At 40.9% G+C, this 21959-nt stretch overlaps 1 protein-coding gene across 1 annotated transcript in view; it reads left to right on the plus strand.

Annotated features, from left to right (window-relative positions):
* mao (monoamine oxidase) overlaps window positions 1-19456 on the plus strand; it is a 38669-nt gene extending 19213 nt beyond the window's left edge. The window contains exons 4-15 of the mRNA XM_008437263.2: window positions 7226-7330; window positions 7424-7515; window positions 8285-8426; window positions 10334-10483; window positions 11638-11797; window positions 11876-11972; window positions 12989-13042; window positions 13137-13194; window positions 13284-13381; window positions 14799-14910; window positions 15614-15676; window positions 15754-19456. Coding sequence (XP_008435485.1) covers window positions 7226-7330; window positions 7424-7515; window positions 8285-8426; window positions 10334-10483; window positions 11638-11797; window positions 11876-11972; window positions 12989-13042; window positions 13137-13194; window positions 13284-13381; window positions 14799-14910; window positions 15614-15676; window positions 15754-15909 — 1287 coding nt within the window. The 3' untranslated portion in view covers window positions 15910-19456. The remainder of the gene's footprint in view (window positions 1-7225; window positions 7331-7423; window positions 7516-8284; window positions 8427-10333; window positions 10484-11637; window positions 11798-11875; window positions 11973-12988; window positions 13043-13136; window positions 13195-13283; window positions 13382-14798; window positions 14911-15613; window positions 15677-15753) is intronic.
* Window positions 19457-21959: the final 2503 nt, after the last annotated feature.

The raw sequence follows: 21959 nt of genomic DNA on the forward strand, positions 1-21959 counted from the left end.
CTTCTGTCCTATTGTGTTACATGGTCTAAATGATATATTTAGAGCAGAAATGCTGCTGTTTAACACGATATGGTAACAGTGGATATCACCAGACTTTGGCACTTTCTGTGACATTCTGCTCAAATCTATAAGACGTTTTTGTGTTTTCTTGTTTTTGTTGCCATTTAAGTTGTGTAAGATTGAATTTGAGATTTCCTTTTTCTCATACTTTATAAAGTGACTGCTTGCACTGGGTTATGGTGCAGATAGACAAGGCTGGTTTCATTTGTATAACACAAGCAAAAACATTATTATAAGTAAAAGTACATTAAAATAATCACAATGAATTGAGGCACAACTTTGTAAAGTGCCTCAAGATGACATTTTTTGTGAATTGGTGCAAGATGAGTAGACTGAATTGAATGAAATTAACAACTGTACCAGCATGGTGTAATGCTGTCCAATCTGAGTTATTCAGTTCTTGTAGAAAACAAACAGAAGTGAGTCAAGTAGACAGCCTTGAGGAACACCATGTTTGATCTTTATTTGCTCAAACTTACATAACCAGAGAATCTTGTTTCTGTACCAAGATCGGTGTGAGATGATCCACTCTAGCAGATATGTCTGGGACAAATTTTAGCTTGGTAATAAAAGCTATCTTGGTAATCAGGACAAACACTTCATGGTGTTTTAGAAAAACAAAGTTTACCTACGGACGTTTATAAAAAGCCGTCATTCTTGGCCGAAGAGCGTTTCGAAGTTCCCTTTAGTTCAACTTATGGAATTGAAAACGAGGAACGTCACAGTTGTAAAGATTCCAACAAAGCTTGAAGTTTGATTTGTACAGAAGCGCTTTAGAAAAATAAAGCCAAAAAGATGGCGGCATCAGAACGTCTCCTATCACCTTAATGTCGCTTTGTGAAGCAACAGGAAGCATTCAGGCTGATGTTTACACCAGCATGACAACATCTGGCTGTCTTTTTTCTGGTAAAACCGGGAGTTTGTAGTAATCTGGCAAGCCTTTGTGTAATTAGGGTTAGCTTTCAAGCAAGCCGCCAAGCTAATCAGCTTTTGTGTTGCAGATTCTAATCCTAAAGGCCAGAGCTGGTTTCCTTTATCAGCAAACTAGTGTCTAACAGGCAGAGCAGCTCCGCAGTGGACTCGCTGTCAGAGATGGGGAAATACTCTCTGAATAAATACGCTGCTCCTTATCAGAGATTGGGAAAGAGCCCTGCTGCTCCCTCTGTACAGTGGAGAGTTCTGTTGGGTTGAGCAACTTCTGTTCCTCTCTGGCTGTTGGTCTGTTTATGTTGAGAGAAGCTGCTGAAATCAAGCATGCTCATGTTTTGTAAGACCTTTTCATGTSTAGAGTAATTAATGGGAGTTTTACGGTGCATTTAATCCGCTTTAGTCGAACTCCAGTTCGTTTGCCTAGGAAGACTTGGTCTTGGAGTAAACTCTGGCACAGTGAGAGCTCCAAAAGCAGGCAACGTACTCTAGCGCAGGGCATTCTGGGTAAATACAACCAAAGCAAGCTAGCCAGTTTGCGCTAACAGGAGAAATAGCTGCTGATCTTCAACCAATGGCAAAAGAGAAATCCTACAACCGCCACTCCATTTTTGTTTACCTTTGGTGAAGAAGGAAGTTGTGCTCAGTGTCTTCTCCAATGACTTTTCATAGCGTTTTCTTCAGGGGTTCATGGTGCAGCGCCGCCACAGGCGAGGAGGGGAACTGGTCTCTCAAAATGTTCGGTTGGTTTGACTCTGCTGTGTGAAAGAGAACCAGCTGAAAATGGAACAACCCTTGTTGTTTTACTCCTAATTTATAATTCACTTAAAAAAAATAATTTTATCCATTGAAAAGAAACTATGATGCCAAACATAAATGATAGCAAAATTGGCTGTACACATGTTTGACTCGGATATAATCATGATGGTGTAATGGCAGATTGGAGTTGTGGGCTGTTGGATAATTCTAGCACCGGATCAGGACTCAGTAGCTGAGCAGATGCTGTGATTAAATCCCAGTTAATGTGATGTTTGAGTGTCAGAGAGCCGCTCCATCCTGGAGAACCGCTTTCTGCTCTGACTGACCTGCAGCTCACTGATGTGGAAGGACGGCGGCCGTCCTCCTCCTCCCTCCGCTCTCCTGTCTTTCTATTCATTTGGCCAGCGTAACCATGGTGACAGATCACAGCACCGGGTAATATACATGCTGTTCCTCATCCTCTGCAGGTGTAACTTGAAAAAAATATGACAATATCGCTAAACATTTTGTGGATTTCAGCTGAAAGGGAAATTCACGTATTACATGGAGCCGTTGCACAATGAATAATATCGGTTTATTTGAATCGTTTATTTCTGCCCATTTGAACCATCAGGGGTCTGCAGCCACAAGTGGCTCTTTAGGGCCTCTAGTGTTGACTCTTGGTAACTTTGACCAAAACTAATAAAGCAGGTTTTAAAAATGCAGAAATAATAAATAAGTGCAGTTTCAGTTTCTAATACCTATTATTTAGAGAGAGTTTTTGCAGTATTTTTATGCAGCAGCACATTAGAGCCAAAAAACTCTGAAATGTTGAGATTAATCTCAGAAATTGTCCCAAACCCCCAAAATAAAAAGACTCAACAAGTTGAACATTTGCTAGTTTTTTTTCCTTTAACAAATTTCCAACTTTTAAATCTCTGAAATTTCAGAGTTTTTTCTAGAAATTTTCTGAGATTGATCTCAAAGTCTGAGTTTTTTTTGGGGGGGTAAATTTACCCCTCCATTTTTGTTCTATCTACATTGACCTAATAAGCCATCATATTTTATTTTATTTTAGTCTCATTTGAAGAATTAAAGAAAATTTATGCATTCACGTTTATAGAAATGTTTGATTTTCAGAAAAGTTGTAGTTGTTTTTCTTTCATTTAAAAAAAAAAAATCTTAAAGATGTAGATTTTTAAAGAATGGACAGACTGCACAGTGTGTGCTGTCAGAAGCTGCTCCATGGTTCTGCATGGAGGCCCAGCCTGAGGGTCGGCTCAGGAGGCCCAGGCTGCCGTTTCATACGACAAGTGAACCAAACCGACAACCTCATGTACTTCAGTGGACAGAAAAGAAGTCCACACCATGAAAATACCCCGGCACAAAGCTTTTACTGTCACACACGACCTGTTATTCAACTAAAACACAAACAGCTGTTTGACGGACAAACGTAAAGCAAGACGAGAAGACCTGCATTAATCAGATGATATAAATGTTAACGCCGTGAAACTGATTCTGTATTTCAGCAGCTTTTAGTTTCATTTCAACATTCAGCCGTTTTGAAATCATAAACATAACTGGACAAAATATTGGACAGCTTGGACGCGACAGAAAATGGACATTTAGACGAGACAGAAACTTTTTGCAAACATTTTTATGGTGCTTGACTAGGAGACACAAAAAAAAAACAACTTAATGAATGCAGTAAAATAGTTGCTTGGAAATAATAATTATAAGACATTTGTTTAATTTAAGTTTTTGTTTGTTTTTTCATTTTTGGAAAAGTTTTAAAACATTTTAAACTTTCACACTGGACCAAAAAGTCATAATAAACATTTGGATGAAATAATTCGTTTTTTGTTTTTTTTTCTTTTCCTGTTGGTTGGTCTTAGATTTTATTTCAAGTATCAATAAAAAAAGTCTTTAAAAGCCTTGAATTTAACTTGACTAAAGCTGGAAGAACTAAAGCTAAGCAAGTTAACTTCATATCTTTATATTTTAAAAAAACTGTAAAGAACAAAAACAATGTACTTTTAAAAATTGCCGAGTCATGTATAGTACACTTAATCAGTAAGAAAATGTTTGTACACTTTAAGTTCCATCCATCCATTTTCTTTACACCCTTGTCCCTTAGTGGGGTCAGGAGGTGCTGGTTCCTCTCCAGCTAACGTTCAGGGCAAGAGGTGGGGTCACCCTGGACAGGTCGCCAGTCTGTCGCAGTACACTTTAAGTTTTGTATCATTATTCTGTTCTATAAAGTCTTAAGAATAGTTGTTGTGAAAAAGAATTTGTTCACATTCAACTCACCTAGTAAAATAAAAGTTGAATAAATCTAAAATAATGCGTTTGCTCTGGGCTGCTGAAGGTGACTTCTGGTCCACATGAAGCACAAAAACAGTGTAACAGAGAAATGTCTTATTGACCAGACTGGAGCTCTTTGAATTTATGATGTGCAACTGGTTTGGAGAAAACAGTCAGCCATTTCTCATTAAAGAGAAATGGCTGACTGTTTGAGTTTGGCACAGCGCCCTGGGCGCCCTTGGAAATGTGAGCGTATCCAGGGTCACAGAAGGTTTATCCAAAGCAATCGGAACTTTTAAAGTTTATTCAATTGATTTTCAGCATTTCAAAAAAAAAAAAAGAAAAAGGAAACAAACAGCGTCTACAGTTACAACATTCCCAAACCGATTTTATCTGTCGTCAAAGGCTGATGTCTGCTATCATTCAGTTACTGCTTAACATCAAAACGGGATTTTATGAGCAGAAAACAGCTGGTGAAAGCTCAAGTCAAGTCTTTACAAGGAAAAATGAGGCTGATGTGGCGGTTTTGTGTAAGATTCATCTGCAGAAAACCAAATTAACCAACAGTAAAGTTACATTGAACAGCCAGTAATGGCTGTTCAATGTAAAGACTTCTAGTCACCACAAACAGACCAACTTTGATGACAGAGGATCAGCCTGGTAGAGATTCTGGGATTTGCAGAACAGATACAGCTCTTGAGAACAAATAAGAGACCGCTGCAAAATGATGAGTTTCTCTGATTTTACTCTTTATAGGAATATGTTTGAGTAAAATGAACTTTGTTCTTTTATTCTATGACCTACTGACAACATGTTTCTGAAATTCCAAGCAAAAATTTTGCATTTATTTACAGAAAATAAGAAATGGTCAAAATAACGAAAATGATGCAGCGCTTCCAGACCTCAAACAATGCAAAGAAAACAAGTTCATTTAGAAACAACAATACTAAAGTTTTGAAAACTCAGGAAGAGTTCAGGAGTCAGTATCTGGTGCAATAACTATGAGTTTTCAATGGGGTTCAATGCAGTGGATAATAATATCTTTTCCAGAGCTCTGATTGGACAACGTTACCTACTGCAGATTGCATGCAGACATCAGTGTTCAGGTTGTCTGCACATTCTTAAAATGTCTTAATTCATGTATCTAAAATTAAGACCTTGAATAAGTTAATCGCAGGTCAGGTCTGTTTCATCTCGTATATGTAACATTTTCTGTCAGGTGAAAGTTTGAGTTGTGACTTAAGGCTAATGCTAACTAGCTGCTAACATACCCTTACTAGCTTGTTAGCTACCGTTTTTGTTTTTGCATATTTCAGTGTAAATTTGTCTGCGGTTGGCTGGACGATGTTTGTCTTCACTTCTGCTGTCAACCTGCACAATACTGACAACAAAGCTTGGCACTACATGGGCGCATGCTGTGTGAGAAGCACAAAGCAGAGCAGAAACTTCACTGCTTTTTCGCTATGCTTGTTTGTAATGCATCATTCCATAGATTTATTGTTTTGAGTTTTTTGGTCTTAAATTTAAGTCAAGGTTGCATTAAAAACATCTGTAAAAGTCTCAAACTTGACTTGAAGACCTGCAGAAGCCCCGGTATCAGCGGGACAATCTGACGGTCACTGGAGGTCAGCCGTAAACCAGAGTGAACGTGGAATCGGCACGTTTCCACCGATAGCGTGTGAGTGAAGCTTATCTGTCTCAATTTGTGCCCTCTCAGCACTWTTTTCCAATGTGGCACATAAACAGCAGGTGGTCCCATTCAAACAGTGTGTGGAGTTATGGATGCTGTTATCTGGAGTAGTAAAATATTACACAAGCCCTTCCTCTTGTCTACACAGCCCTTTGAGTCCTGATCAGTCACTCTGACTAAGCAGTCTGTAGGTCAGCCGGAGGTTAAAGGTCAACAGCTATGCTAATGTGAAAAGCTCACACTCATTCAGCAAACTTGCAGTATGGAGTAAAGGGCATTCCCTAACCCTAACCCAGGCTTCCAGTCCAGAACCAGGGTGAATAAAGAATAAAGATTACTTATAATGCTCTGAACTGATTGGCATTTAGAACTTTGATGCGAGTCCTTCAGGTCTTTACTGCTGCTTGGCTAATATGTTTGTGTTGTATTCCATTCAAGTTGTTGTGGAGAAAAATAGATGATGGTCATTTTGACACTGATATTTAATAGCTTTGCTATGGGAAGTCTTTAAAAAAACAGTTTCATGAGATCTATTCATAAGTCGGCAACAACGCTAGCGGTCATTATTAGCCAACAGAGGAAACGTTGGCGTCTTATTGGGGCGTTGAAGCAACAAGCTCTTTACTTTGGAGCGACTACGCATGTGTGCAGCGTTTTGGGGGAGTCATGGTGGGCGATATTTTTCAAGGAATAGCTGTGGATTCAACACCTTAGAACAACAAACTCTGTGTTTGTGATTTTGCTCTGAGAAAGCTGAGCGTCCTCCAAGGAGGCCAGTGCCTCAAATAAGCACGTTACTGCTGTTTGTAACCGGTTAGCATGATGTAACGTTCCCATCATGCTAACTGGCATGATGGGATCAAAGTGTTTCTGTTGCAGTTTCGCTGAAAGCACACCAATTCCAATATGGCTGAAAGAAAAAAAAAAACACACCTTATCCCAGTGCAAAAGCTTTTTATGGAAAAAGTTATTTTTTTGTAAATTGCCGTGTTTCCATAAAGCAACTTTATTTTTGTAATTCCAATTTATGGTCAATGGAAATCCAGCTAGTGATCATGATGCATCACAGGACTATGGAGTGTTTTACTAAAGCCAAGAAGCGATGCCAGCGCTGTGGTTGTTTTGTTTTTTTTCCATTGTTATTTACCGGACACTTACAATGTATCTAATATTTTGTAACATTATCAGTTATAATGTTATAACCAATGAATATCTGTTCTCGGTTGTAACGTTATTGTTAGTATTGGTAAAAGATATTGTCATAACAGGGCATTCTAAAACAAAATCTAGAGAAAGGGAACAGTTGTGGCTCGAGGCGACTGCAGTCGGAGAATATCGGTGGAACTGATGCGTCCAATATGGCCGCCAGTACTTGCATCAGCCGTTTGTCTCTCTGTAAACAATCTTATCTGTTTCCGTTGTAAATCCTGCGATAACGGAAGCAGTCTGCAGGGACTTATCAAGTCCACGGGGAGATTATAACGGTGTTTTTTATCGATTGGACAGGGAAAGTCGTACCCGTTCAAAGGCTCTTTCCCTCCCATGTGGAACCCCATCGTCTACATGGACTTCAACAACCTCTTCAGGACGATGGACGAGATGGGCCAGGAGGTGACGCTACGCCCAGTCTACATCATTCACATCGCCGTTTTGCTGCTTCAGCGTCCCTCTGCAGTTCTCTCATGCTGTCGTCTGAATCTGTAGATTCCCAGAGAGGCGCCCTGGAGAGCTCCCCACGCCTCAGAGTGGGACAACATGACCATGCAGGAGCTGTTCAACAAAATCTGCTGGACCAGGTGACAGAACTGAAGATTTCCAGTTGTTTTTCTTTCTTTTTAAAAAAAAATCTCTCTAAGTTTGTTAGCATCCTAAAACATGCCTCTGGTTTGTAAATGTCACAGAAATAAAATCATACCAAATGTAAATTGTTCCTAACAACACATGGAATAGCGTCACCAAGTCTGTAACCTCGTTTTCCCCGGCTTTAAAAAAATTATAAGATCATTAAAAATGCAAATTATTCAAAAGGTGAAGCAAACAGTTGGAACCAGATATTTAAGTACACTGTCAAAAAGAAACCAGCTTTTCTTTTTTTCCAACCAGATTATCAGTCAGAATAATGACATATTCCTCTACTTTTATGTCAAACACGTCTGAGTTGAAAGGTCACACAGACGGACAGACGTTTTCACTCCTGGAGGAAATGGGATGAAATGTGAGAACGTCATCTAAACTGTACAAGAGTGCGCTTTGCTGCAGGAGGGACTGGTGCGCTTCGCATGTAGAAACCTCATGAGGAAAGAACATTACGTGAAAATGTAGACACAACATCAGCCAGGAGATTGAAGCTGGGGTCCAGAGAACATCTGGTGTCTCACACAGAGTGATTTATCTGAAATGGGTTTATTTCTGCTCATGAAAATTGTAGCTAATGCAAAATGAGTTTTGCAGAAACTGAGACCAAATCGAAAAGCATCTTTAGAGACAGAAAAAAAAGTTTATTATGTCTTCAATAAAAACCAGAACCATGCGCTTCATGCATTTTTTTCCCATTTCCCTCCACAGTGCAGTTCGCCGCTTCGCCACCCTGTTTGTCAACGTGAACGTGACCTCTGAACCCCACGAGGTGTCGGCCCTGTGGTTCCTCTGGTACGTGAAGCAGTGCGGGGGGACGATGAGGATCTTCTCCACCACCAACGGCGGGCAGGTGTGTGTGCAGGGCCGAGTTTCTGTCATCCAAATGGAAAACCTCCACGTTAAAGGGGCGGTATCATGTCAAATCGACTATTTTTAAGCTTTACATGATGTTATAATGTTATCAGGTTAATGTTATAATGTTAACTCTTTTATGCATGTTTGAGAAAACATTTAATCTCCCGTGGCAACTATTCACGGAGGTGCCTAAACGCTTGCGTTGCCCAAGCTCTGCCTTTTCCACACAGTTCCTCCTCCTCAGAGCTGCAGTTTCCTTCCACACGCGGCTCCTTCAGACTAGCGGCAGCAGCAGTTGGCAAACGCCTGGTGGAGCTGAGCATTCGCTGATCTTATCTTAGGAACTAGCCTTCAGCTCCTACGAACGATGTTAAAGGCTGAATGGGGAAGCGTTGTGTTGGAAAGAGCAGGAGCTTCTTAAAGAGACAGAAGCCAAATTTCAAGGCTGTATATAGCAAAGTCACATGTCTCAAGTCTCATTCGATATCTACAGAATTTTTTATAACTTTTTACATGTTTGGAAAACGCATAAAACCGCCTCTTTAAATGAAGTAAAATCTGAATCTGTTTGTTTACAAATTGACTCATATCCTAAATTTGGACATTATGAAATCCCTCCGCCTCTCCAGGTAGAAGTACAGTGATGCAGAGCGTCCGGAGCAGACAGAGCCACGCTGGTTTTCCGGGTCCGGGTCTGGTGCTGCTAGTGGCAGATCCTGAATTAGTCTCGGTGTTTTGTTTTTGTGTCTGCGCTGCATCGGCTGAGCTTCATTACAGGCCTAACAAAGGCTGCTTTCTTGCGGTGCTAGGGGAAGTTCATTCCAACTCCAGAGCTCAGTGACCCCTCGTTGCCATAACGACCGGGGCCTGGGACTGTGTCTCTGCAAACTGGTGACACTGACGTCGCTTTACAGTTTTCAAGTTCTAAAACTTACACAAAATGATGCATGAAGGATAGCGGGAGCAGTCACCGCAACTTTTTAAAAACATTTGTTTCAAGTATTTATTTATGTTTTTAAACTGTGATGATTAATGCCTCGCTCCGTTCTCTGCCAGGACCGGTTCAGGTTCAGCTTTTAATTTAGTCGCGTCTGACTGGTGAACTGCACCCAAAGGTCAGAATGGAATCCGCCCAACGCAGTTAGTGATCGGGGAAGACGCCGAGTACAACAAAAAGGTCGCTGCCTAATCAATGTTGTGAGTCAGAGCGTCGGCAGCACCGTATCTCTCTCCAAGCCCCCCAGCCCCAAAACGAAGACGGTCTTCATGATTTAGCAGCTGCTGGCCGGAGCTCTGCACTCGCAAATTTGCAGCGAAGGGAAAGGAGGACGAGTGAAGATAGTAATGCAGAACATCTGGGAGGAAAACAGATTTGATCAGATCCTCCACTTTGATCTGCAGGAAGAGCTGATCTCTGTGAGACCGGACAGAGGGGCGGGGATTTCACTGAGGCTCAAGAGAACAGTTTGGATCTGCACTGTAAAGAATCACTGTACATAATGACTGTACAGCACGAAATGCATTAGAATTACAGTAAAATCAACAGAATTACAGTAAACTAGTAACAGAATTGCAACAAAATTAAGAAAATTGCAGCAAAACTGTAAAATAATTCTGCAAAACAAAGTGTTGCAGTAAAACTAACAAAGTTCCAGTAAAATAATTTGTAATAATTTGTCCTCACAATAATTCTTCCTCACATGAATCAGATTCGTCTTGAACTTTTGTTTTTCTAAACTTTCCCTCTTAGGTTGTTTATTTTGTTTCAAACCACCTCTGCACACACCTGACAAACGTGTAAAGTCTGAGGTGTGTAGATGTTTTATCCGGCATCAGAACACACACACACACACACACACTCTCTCTCTCTCTGACTGGCGTTCTCTTGGTCGTCTGGTGAAGGAGAGGAAGTTTGCGGGCGGCTCCAGTCAGATCAGCGAGTGCATGGCCAAAGAGCTGGGTGACAGGGTGAAGCTGCAGTCGCCCGTCTACAGGATCGACCAGACCGGAGACGTGGTCGTCGTGGAGACAGTGAACAAAGAGACTTACACGGTGAGTGGTGCCAAACCGCGGAGCGACGAGAGTCGAGGAATCGACATGAACCGCAACTTCAGTGAAGATGGGACGTCGTGTAAAGCAGAACACGATGATTTATGAATCATTCTCAACCTGCATTCAGGTGAATTCACTACAAAACGAGACTTTTAAAGAGCTGACTGATAAACTTTATTGTTTTCTTTGAAAATATTCACCTATTTGCATTTTGATGTCTGCAGCACGGTCCAAATTAGTTGGACAGAACCATGTTTACCTTCTGACAAACCTCAGTAAGCTTTTGGGAACTCATTGTTGAGGCTTTTGTACTTTTTGATTTTTTCCCATCGTTGTTTGAGATGCAGCTTCAGTTGTTCAACAGCCTGATTTTGCGATTCGACAAACCTTTCCAGAAGTCGGGGCGATCAGCGCTGGTTCGGGGAGATTTCTCCAGATTCTCTGAGTCTTTCGGTGACACTTTGAGCTGCAGACGATGAAATCCCTAAACTCCCTGCAGTTGTTGAGGAACGTTGCTCCTAAAACGTTGGAACTGTTGGCTTGTTCTCAAAGTGATGAACGTCTTGTGAACGCCTGAGCCTCTGGAGGACGCTCCCTCTGCTCCCATCCTGGCTCTCTCACCTGTTTCCAGTTAACAAACCAGAGATTTTTCAGTATTTTTCAACTTTCCCATTTTCTTCTTCCCAACATTTTTAGAACGTGTTTCCGGCGTCAAATTCCAGATGAGTGAATATTTGCATAACTGCAATAAAGTTTCCCCTTAGAACATTAAATATCTCGTCTTTGCAGTGAGTTCAGTTGAATGCAGGTCGAAAGGAGCTTTAAAATCATCATGTTTTGCTTTTATTCATGTTTTATACAACGTCCCAACTTGACTGGGGTTGGGGTTGCCTCATTTCAACTACATATAGCTTTCAAATGATTTCATTCTGTTGCTGTTTGACCCATAACTTTAGTTTTTCCATCACTTTCTACTCCTCCCTCTCTTTCTTTTTATAACTTTATATGTATTAACATTGTTATTAAACTTGGCCGTACTGTGCAGCTTCAGAGCAGAAACACAAATCTCAGAGGAGGAGAGAAGATTTGTGCTTTGCTGCCCTCTGCTGGCCGTATCTGTCCTGACTTGTTCTGCCGGCTTTTCTCCGCTTCAGGCCAGATACGTCGTCGTGGCAACGCCACCCGCCCTCAACCTGAAGATGCACTTTAACCCCGAGCTGCCGCCCCTCAGGAACCAGCTGATCTACCGCGTGCCCATGGGCTCCGTCATCAAGTGCATGGTCTACTACAAGGAGAACTTCTGGAGGAAGAAGGGTACGGAGAGCGGGGCGGTGGGGGGGCGGCGCTGCATCCCGGCCGGGGGCAGCGGGTTCTAACGTTTGGTCTCGTCAGGTTACTGCGGCACCATGGTGATCGAGGAGGAGGGGGCTCCTATTGGCCTGACTCTGGATGACACAAAGCCTGATGGGACCGTCCCCGCTATCATGGGGTGAGCCGCCAGTTACAAACAGACCAAAATGTTCAAGAGAGAGGGAGAGAGAGAGACAGAGAGAGAGAGAGAGAGACACAGAGAGAGAGAGAGAGGAAGAGAGGGAGGGTGTTATTATTGTTCTTGCCATACTTTAAAGACTTAAGAAGTTATTTATTTATTTATTTATTTATTTATTTATTTCATACATGGTAGAAGTATAAAATCACACACTTGAACAAGGAGTGCAAAAGTCATATTTTGTACAATAATCTCAACATTTCAGATTATGAAAGTAATTTTTATTTCTGATGAGTAAAACTAAAAAAGCAGCTTTCAAATGATTTATTTTGCAAACAGAAAAAACAACAACATTATGAATTAAACTTGGTGAGCCACAATTTTGGAAAAGGCAGCTCAGTTCTACTTGCTACAAACGGATTCCCTGAGCTGTAAATTAAAACATCATCTAAAGGGGCAGTATCATGTGTTTTATGGGGGACATAGTGACATTTTATAGCACAATCAGTAATTATCTTACCTTCAGTTACTATAAAAATACTCCCCATCAAATATGACTTAAAAGAAATTGGACTTTTTCATTTAAAGCCTTGAGAGGCTCTTTAAGATCTTTCTGAAATGTTCAGAAAGCCATCAGAACATGGCTCCTCTATTAACCCTTTGACAACGTTTCACTAAGCAGCAGCTCCTCTAATGAGCTCAGATGATGCTCAGTTCCACCATGTGCTAATTGCTGCTGGCTAGTCTGAAGGAACTGAGTGGGGGGTTCATGGGTGAGGGCTACTCTGTGGGGCGAAACCTTGGAAGCCTTGTCTGGAAGGTGGAGTTAGGTCCAACCAGGTGTTTTGCACAGCTGAATGGTTGCCATGGAGACTAACGGATTTTTTTTTTCTAACATGGTTGAAAGAATCAAAGCAACACTCCAGGTTTATTTTTGATGGAATAAAATCATGACATGATACAAAGCTTTTAAAAGTCCATTTTGCATAAATCTGCATCTCTCCCTCTTCCTGCAGGTTCATCTTGGCTCGCAAGTGCAGAAAGCTGGCAGACCTGAGCAAAGAGGAGAGGTGTGGAAACACGCCGGCCGCCAGCTGAGCTCAATCTCCTCCCCCAAGCTACAAGCTAGCTTTAGCCTGAACTCTGGTTTTTGTTTTCGTTCAGGCTCAGGAGGATCTGTGAGATTTACTCCAGAGTGCTGGGCTCAGATGAGGCTCTCCACGTGAGTCCGGACACGCAGAACCACCAGCAGCAGCAGCATCACGGCGGAACGGCTAACCCTCTTCTCACATGGCCTCTGGTGTCTTTCAGCCGGTGCACTACGAAGAGAAGAACTGGTGTGAGGAGGAATACTCCGGCGGCTGCTACACAGCTTACTTTCCTCCTGGAACCCTGACCCAGTTTGGCAGGCGAGTTATCCGCAGCTTCTCGTTACAGATGTTGGGTTTTCAAAGCGAGGCTGAGGCCTCTGCTGCTGCGCAGGGCTAAAGGCTGAAGAGCGAAGTGAGTCCAGGTTCAGTTCTGGTGCACAGGAAGGTTTCCTTCTTATTTGTCATTCAGTTCAATTCAAATTCAAAAATACTTTATTAATCCCAAAGGGGGAAATTAAATATTGCATTATGTAAATCTAATGTGTTAGCAAGATGTAGTACAGTTAAAGTTCCTTCAATTTATTTAATAAAGTAAAATCTTCATTTTGTTGGTTAATAAATTGTCCCAGTTATTATTGCAATAAATGATCATATTGTTGTCTTGAGACCATTTTCAAGTAATAATTGATAATGGCATAGTATTAATAATAACAACAACAATAATAATAATGCAAGTTTGCTCTCTCAGAGTTTAATAAACTTTAATTTGTAAAGAAAACTTAACACTGGAACTGGTGGGTATTTTAAGTATCCAAAATTAAACATGGCAACCAAAAATAAACAAAATGTAAATTTAAAAAACCCACTTAAAACCTAAACTGTAACTAAAATTAAGTCTCTAAACAAGTTTACCCTTCAAAAAAACAATCATTAGAACAGAAATTAATGAACTAATTTTAATTTATCAAGCAATTAATTGATTACAAAAGTATACTAACTTAATATTTCTTACATTTTTAAATCTATAAAAAGCATGCCTTAAGTAGTCTGTTACTAGCTCTTTTTAAGTTGACCAAAATCTACATTCAAGAACTCTCATCCTACAAACTACTAAAAAGAAGTAGTTCAGTATTTCTCATTTCGTCTTCTGAGGATTTTATGTCGTTTCCTTCGGTGGTTCTTGGTGCAGCGCCACCACAGGTGAGGAGGGGAACAGGTTTTTCACAGGGTTTGGCTGGTTTGACTCTGCAGTGTGAAAAATAACTGCAGCAACTGAAAATGTAACAAATGTTGCAACTTTGGTCCCAGATTTAACTGAGTCTCCCGGACTGTCAGGTGTGAAAACAATCTCAGTGTTAGACTTTTCTTTATGCTTTGCATTATAAGCCAAGTATACTTCACTATACTGCTCTTAAGCATATAAAACACAGCTTCAAGTACACTGCCTCATTTGTAGCATAAAATAAATCACTTTTTGCTGAGGGGGATCTCAGGATGAGATCAACAGATGTAAGACATCAGGAACTGGAGATACTCATTTTAATGAACATCTAAAGCAGTCGCAATAAATCCAGCACATTTCTCATAACATTACTGTGTTCCAGCAGCACTAGGAAGCTTTCCAGTGGCGTAAAAGTGTAGAAATAAAAAGAAGATGGAGGCTAACGCTATCAATCAAAGCACAAATACGTAAAATAACTCCTCCTGCGTGTTCGCTGTCGCTTCCTGTCTGCAGGGTTCTGAGGGAGCCTGTTGGCAGGTTGTACTTCGCCGGCACGGAGACGGCGTCAGAGTGGAGCGGCTACATGGAGGGGGCGGTGCAGGCTGGGGAGAGGGCCGCCAGAGAGGTCAGACAACGCTCTGCATTTTTTACAGCCCCCCCACGCATTTATGACCACAAAAAAAATAACAACAACAAAAACACTTCACTATCTGGTAGAAGTAAGAGGGAAGTTTCACTTTCCAGCTTTATTATCGCTCCAAACATAAGATCAGTGCTACAATAGACGAGCTAACATCACCTCCTCCCTGAGCTTCTATTGCCGCCTGAAGAAATGCACAGCTCCCGGTCAAAAACAACCAATCAGAGCCAGGGGGAGGGTCTTAGCGCTGTCAATCAATGCTGCAACTTACCAACACAGGAGTACTGTTTATCCATCGTCATCAGTGGCTCTGCTAAGCTAACTAGTCTTAGCATTCATGGCAGGTTATGTTGCGGTGCACCAGCCGCAGTGTAGCATATAGAGCAAGTGAGCACGACAGTGATTGACAGCGCTAAGACCCGCCTCCTGTCTCTGATTGGTGTATTTCTTACTACTGGGAGAAGGCAAAGGAGCTCAGTTTTTTTATCTGTCTTATACTTTCACAATGTAATGATTATTTTAACAAATATGTAAAAACATCTTTTTTTCCACGTAAGTTACATCCTGCAGCCGTAAGTCTGGCTTTAGTCTGAAAGTCGACTTGAGTCTTTGACTCCCCTCGTCTCCTGTAGAATCCATGAACACCATAAACTCGTCTTTATCATGTCACGACCCGCTGCTCTCACAGGTCCTGTGTGCGATGGGTAAAATCCACCAGAGTCAGATCCACCAGCCAGAGCCTGAGAGTCAGGTGAGGGTTTTTTTCACGTCTTGTCTTCCAGCAGACGCCGCTCAGCCAGCCGTAACGTCCGTCTCTTCCCCCTGCAGGAAGTTCCTGCCCTTCCGTTCGTCACCAGCTTCTGGGAGAGGAATCTGCCGTCGGTCGGAGGTTTCCTCAAACTCACGGGCGTCTCCGCCGTCCTGTCGGCCGCCGCCGCAGCGGGCCTGGTGGCCTACAAAAAGGGCCTCTTCCCCAGGAGTTAAACTGCCTACACCTCGTCTGCAACTCAACGGGACACAACTCAATAGAAACCGTGTTCATGCACTTCTGGGGTTTTTTTTTGTTTTTGTATTCTTTATTGGGGGATTTTGAAACGCCAGGCCATGAAAGGCAGACTCTCCAAATGAAGCAAAATCAGATTCACTTTCAGGGCAAAGAGTGAGCTGTTGTTTAGTCTCAGAGAGAAGAAGAGCTAACTGTTTAATTAGCACTTAATCTGTAACTCAGATTACTAAACCAATGAAGGAAAAGCAATCTGGAATCAAAATAAATATTCTCTACTAATGTTCCACATATTCATCCTTCTTTTGTGTGTGTGTGTGTGTGTGTGTGGGTGTGTAAGCTCTGTCTGTTTGCATGTGCCTTTGTGAGTGTCTGTTTGTTGAAATGTGTGTAAGCATTTCTGTGTGTGTGGGTGCGTGTGTGTGTGTGTGTTTCTATTGTCTCTAATTACCTCAGCTGATTTTAGGTGCTGGTTCATTCTGACCTTTCTTGCTTAATGAGATCCAGTAACACTGAAAGTGAGTAGGGCTGTGCCATCATCAGTTCTAATATCATAGAGGACAATCAAGATTAAATCTGTTTTTCTTTTTTTTTTTTTTTTTTTTTGTCATTTTGTGACCTGAATGTTTCATTAAAACGTGAAGAAAAGAAAAATAAAACAGCAGCTCAGTGACATAGTGTGTCTCTTTGAGCCATTCTTGCTGCTGCTGCTGTAAGTTTTTATCTGAGCTTTAGCGCTAATCGGTCTTCAGTATTTACCGTGTCCCGGTAATGTTAGCTTAACAGTAGGGTATTCTCAAGTTCAATGTTTGATTTATGTCATAAAAATGTGGTTGTATATGTAAGAGAAGTTACTCTGGCAAAGTTGACAGAATTTTCCTGGATGACGTGACAGGACAAAATTTATGTTTGTTTGGTTTTTTTTAAATCTAAAGGAAGCCAATCTAAAGTAACCATTCATTTATTGCCTAAACTAATTTACATCCATGGCAGTTAGCGGGGCTGATGGTGTAGATAGTGGGGAAGCGGGGTTGTTACGGCGTGCATCTCCAGCCATCATTGGTAAAGAGCTGTGGTCACTCTATGGATAAATTCCTAAGTCACGGCTAAGTTTTGGAAATGTGTGAAAATCCAGGGCCATTTTTCAGTTGAGTTGTAATTGATGAACAACTGTTCAGCTCCACACCGCAGAGATAGCTAGGCAACAGCTGGCTAGCTGTAGCTGCCTGTGGCTAATTAATTCATTAACTGTAGCTAGTTTTAAGTTGTACGATGTCCCTATCTGGAGCAAATTAAGCTAGTTGGCTGTAGCCTGTTATCTGTAGCTAACTGTGGACAATAAATCGTGAGGCTAGCTGTGGCTAGCTAGCTGTAGCTATCTTTGGTTGATCATTTTTAAAACTAACTGTGGACTTTGGGTTGTATCTAGCCAGAGAAAACTGTCAAAACTTGTGGCTATTAAAAAGGTAAAGCTGGCTGTGTTCTGTTGGCTGTAACCATTTATAGCTAATAAATTATAACGCTAGCTCTGAGTTATGAGCGCTCCCTAGCTAAATATGTTATAGTGATAACTGTGTATTCGAACAGTTTTCTTGAACATCCTGCGATAGTTTTCATTTTCACTGTTATAAGCTGAACTCCTGGTATTCCCCGACGTTAAGAGAGCACAGCTGTCCATGATTAGCTAAAATCCACAAATACTCAAAAAAAATGCTTAGAACTGCATAATTTAGTAATTCACATACCAAATATACATAAATAAGCATCAGTGAGCACCGTGGAAATTGTCTGCAGTGGGTATCATACAGCCTTCCTTTTTTGCACTCTTAAAATTTTATCCACCAATCAGCGCCAAGAAAAATAAATGCAGCTTCTGGATTGGTTGCTTTGCAAACACCAGCCAACTAGTGTTGGCTGGTGAACTACAAAAAAAAAATACAGTGAATAGATGGATCTGCAAATTGTGAACAATGAATAGGGCTCCACTGTAACTGAATTCAGTTATTAGAGATGGAAAAATCCTCGTAGTCACCTAAAGTTTGCTAACACCTAGCATAAACCAAAATAGTAATTTTAGTGTTAGTTTAAACTAAAAGGTGTAAGCAGAACGGAGTTCATTTTTCTCCCCCTTTCAATTACCATAATACAGAACAGATCTTATGTGTGAAAATGTTCAGTTGCAAATCTGCAATAAAGCTTCAACTTTGTGGTAAGAACTGCATTATTTTAAACCTAAGATGTAAAAACCTAAAGATATTTTACTGATTTAAGACTGAATTAAAAATAACAAAATACAGGCTGGGGTTTCCTAAGGAAAGTCACATTAGAAGAAGCCGATCTTTTGAGGAGAACTTGAGTCGGTCGTGTTAAGAGAAGTGTACAGTGTGTGGCTACAGTGAGGTTCGTGTTCTTGTTCCAAAGACGTGTTTGTGACTGTACTTGTGTCTGTTGTGCCTTAATGGACGTCTTGGTGTTTTGTCATTTTTCTCAAGTGCCTGTGTAACTTTGACTGTTTCGACTACCTTTCCCAACACACTGTTGTAGATAACACCCACCAGGTCGCTGCCTCAAGGCATCTTCAGTGACGCTCAACTCAAAATTCGATTTTTAAATGCCCCCTGCGTTACCTGAGTTCTACCCTCTTAATAAACTTGACTCAGGTAAAGCCAGGCGTATGAAGTAGCACTCTGACCGTTGGTGTGATCTTAACTTGTCTCCAGCGGAACCGAGTTCGTGAGCGTTTTGTATTGTGATTGCAGTGCTTCACCATGTGTCCCCTCCGCCATGTTGTAGCGTCCTCGTGTCTTCATGGTCGCCTCCTGTCTCACATCCAACCACCAGTAGAGGTTTGCCAAGCTTAATGTTGAAGAAAGGATCTGTCAGTACCTGCGTTTCCATTACTAACGTGCGAAAAACTTTGGGTTTTTTTGACATTAGTTGTATATCGACAATTTCACAATCGGGTTGTTTCTGTAAAATAAAAAAACACAAAATCACAAGTGAATAGGTTTGTCCATGCGATAAGTCATCAGAGATCACAATACCTTGATAGTCCAAACATTGCAGTTTTGTGAAATAAACCAATTTTGATGCGATCGGAAAAAAAAAACCAACTTCATGCTAGCGCCAAAACGTTTTAACGAAAAATGAGAGCTTTTCCAAATTTGCCACGTTTCCACTAAGCAACTTCACGTTTAAAATGTAAAATTGTGCAAATGGAAATGCAGCTGGTGACGTTGCTCACATTTGAACCCATCTTGTTTAGTCGGCTGATGTTACGCCAGCACTCTCTGTAGGTCTGTCATTTGAGAACTACAGCGCCGACACCAAACCATCAGCAAACATAACCTACATGGTCAAGTCCTTGTTGATTTCTTTCTTTTTTTTACTGATTGTTTTCCTTCTTCACCTGAGGTGCACACGAACCTCCCCAAACTAATAATCCTGTAACCCGTTCTTTGATGTCTTTGATTCCTCAAAGCAAGCTGGTGATATTCAAAATGTGAAATAAATCCTAATTTCATCTGATTCTACCCGTCTGTGCGTGTCATTGTGAGCTTTGTACATGGTCAGCATTGGTCTTGCTGCAGTTTTTAGGGAGTGCATGAAAAGTTTGGAGTAGTAAGAAAAAGTTGGGCGTGAATGGAAAGAGCTCCCTATTCTATGAAAACTTTACATTGTATAATAAGATCAGGTTGTTATTTTTATTGATTATTAGAAATATATTGATAGATACGGTACAAAACCATGTATGGTAATGAAATTTGAATGAATGTGTGTGACATATGTGTTCTTTCTGAGCGGCCATCAACAATGAAATATGCGAAGGGTGAGGCAGAAAGTACCGCGCCTCACTGATAGGGGGCAGTGCTGAGTCCAATAGACGCAAAAGTCGCTCTTCTTCGACGCATTGAAAAGACTGTAATCAATCTGGAAAATAGAGAAAACACGCTTCAAAATACAGTCGTTTCGTCTCTGAATCCCGGATGTTTAAGGAACAAGGACGTTTTGTACAACTGAGTGCTAAAAGAAAAAGAGGTGCATGAACTTCATGTAACAATACAGGTAAGATGATCATACACGATTTTAAAATTTAATCTGAAAAGAGGGAGGTCAGCCAGCCTCAGTGAACATTTAAATTTGAATAAATGTGACCTTATGTTCTTGTCATCATAGTGGTGAACTCTGTTAGCTTTATCAGATAAGGTCAAAACTGAAACATAAACTTCTGTTTTGGATTTTTATCTGAGCATTTACTGTCGGAATTGCAAGAATATAAAGTCATAGTTTACACTGAAGATGCAGCGATTGTGAAAACATGTCGGACATTACTGACAATGTCTGATTATTTTTTATTTTATTCATTTATTTGTGAATTTAGTTATTTATTGACAAGTTGACAGATGTTCTTCTCTGTCTTCTCAAAGACATATATTTTTTAAAAAGTTTGCATTTGCGACAAAAACGGTCATATTTTACCAGCAACCCTCCCGACCCCACTGAGTGACAAGGGTGAAAAAAAATGGATGGATGGATGGTCATATTTTGTTGGATCTTCAAAATGCAAAGAGAAGAAAATGGCAGTGAGTCAAAAAATATGAGCATGCATTTAATTGCAAACAACCATAACAGTGAAACGGGCTGTTTGAAGGTCCTTGGTTTACCGACCAATCAGATTCACTGATTGATTCATTAAAATTTTATGGTCTATGTTCTGAACTGCATGTTTGATTAAAAAAAAATAATAATAAGACAACAAATTACTGTGTTTCTAAACCATGCCGAGGAAGTTGGGGAGCAGTTTATGGTGGTTGAAATAAATTTACTGAAAAATAACTCAAAATGACAAAAGAGTCAAGAAAAGGAAAATATGCAGGTAACTTTCCAACGTGGATGAAATGATTGTCCAAGACTAAACTCTACTGAGTGTCCACTGAGTACAGGATGAGGGGAAGTGAGGAATCTTCAACGCAAAGTTGAATTTTATAGATCCGGAGCTGAGTGATGCGACCACAGCAAAAGGTGCAGCGTGACCTGAAAGATGGCAGAGAAAGAGTAGAACGCTGGCATTGGTCAGAGATGTCAGACATTAACTTTGATCCCTGTGAGACCAAACACAGAGCAGCTCATCTCTGTCAGACCAGTCTGATGTTCTCGGTGTGTCGGCGACTTCTGCTGTGACCAGACGCTGTCCGCCATCTTTTATCGTCCCTGAATTTGCTCAACTTCCTGTTCGAGCTGCTAACCATTCAGGGAAACTCAACATTCGCAGACGGTCAAAAATCACAGCCAGATGATGCATCAGGAGGACATTCTAAGGGTTTTTCAAACTCTTTTTATTCATTGTGTCTTTCAGTGTAATTGCAATTCAGTTAAGTTTATTTCTACAACACAAATCACAACAAATGTCATCTCGGGGCACTTTAATAGAAAAAAAAAAAAAAAGAAGTCATTTCAGTTCAGTCATAAACACATTCCAATTTGTCCCGTCGGGTTTCTGCAGCGATTCTCTGGGGGTTTGAGAAGACGGAGACACAAACTAGAAACAGATGACCTGACACAGGAGTGATTTATGTTAATGAAAAGTAAAATGTTAATGGCAGCAGAGGGAGAACGATTCATTGAGGGCCTCGTCTCAGTCGAGGCCCTCCTCCAGGAAACAGAACGACAGACCAGATGTAGCTTCTGTGGAGAAAAAAACAAAACAAAGTTAACAGTGAAATAACGGCAAATAATGCAAATTAGGACACAGTAGAAGAAAAAAGTGAGAAAAAAGTGCTCAGTTGGTCCTTTGGAAGCCTAGCTAGCTATCTTGCTAGCTGTCTTGTTAATCTTGTTTGTTATTACGCTATCTATCTTGCTAGCTATCTTTTTTGCTCTCTTTATTATCTTGTTTGCTTTTTGCCATCTATCTCGCTGGCTAACTTGTTAGCTATTTTACTGGTCATGGGGTTTGTTATCTTGCTAGCTATCTTGATTATTTTGTTTATTTTGCTATCCGTCTTGCTATTTTGTTAGTTATCTTTTTGCT

Source organism: Poecilia reticulata, linkage group LG2 (genome assembly GCF_000633615.1).
Source record: "Poecilia reticulata strain Guanapo linkage group LG2, Guppy_female_1.0+MT, whole genome shotgun sequence".
Classification (NCBI taxonomy): Eukaryota; Metazoa; Chordata; class Actinopteri; order Cyprinodontiformes; family Poeciliidae; genus Poecilia; species Poecilia reticulata.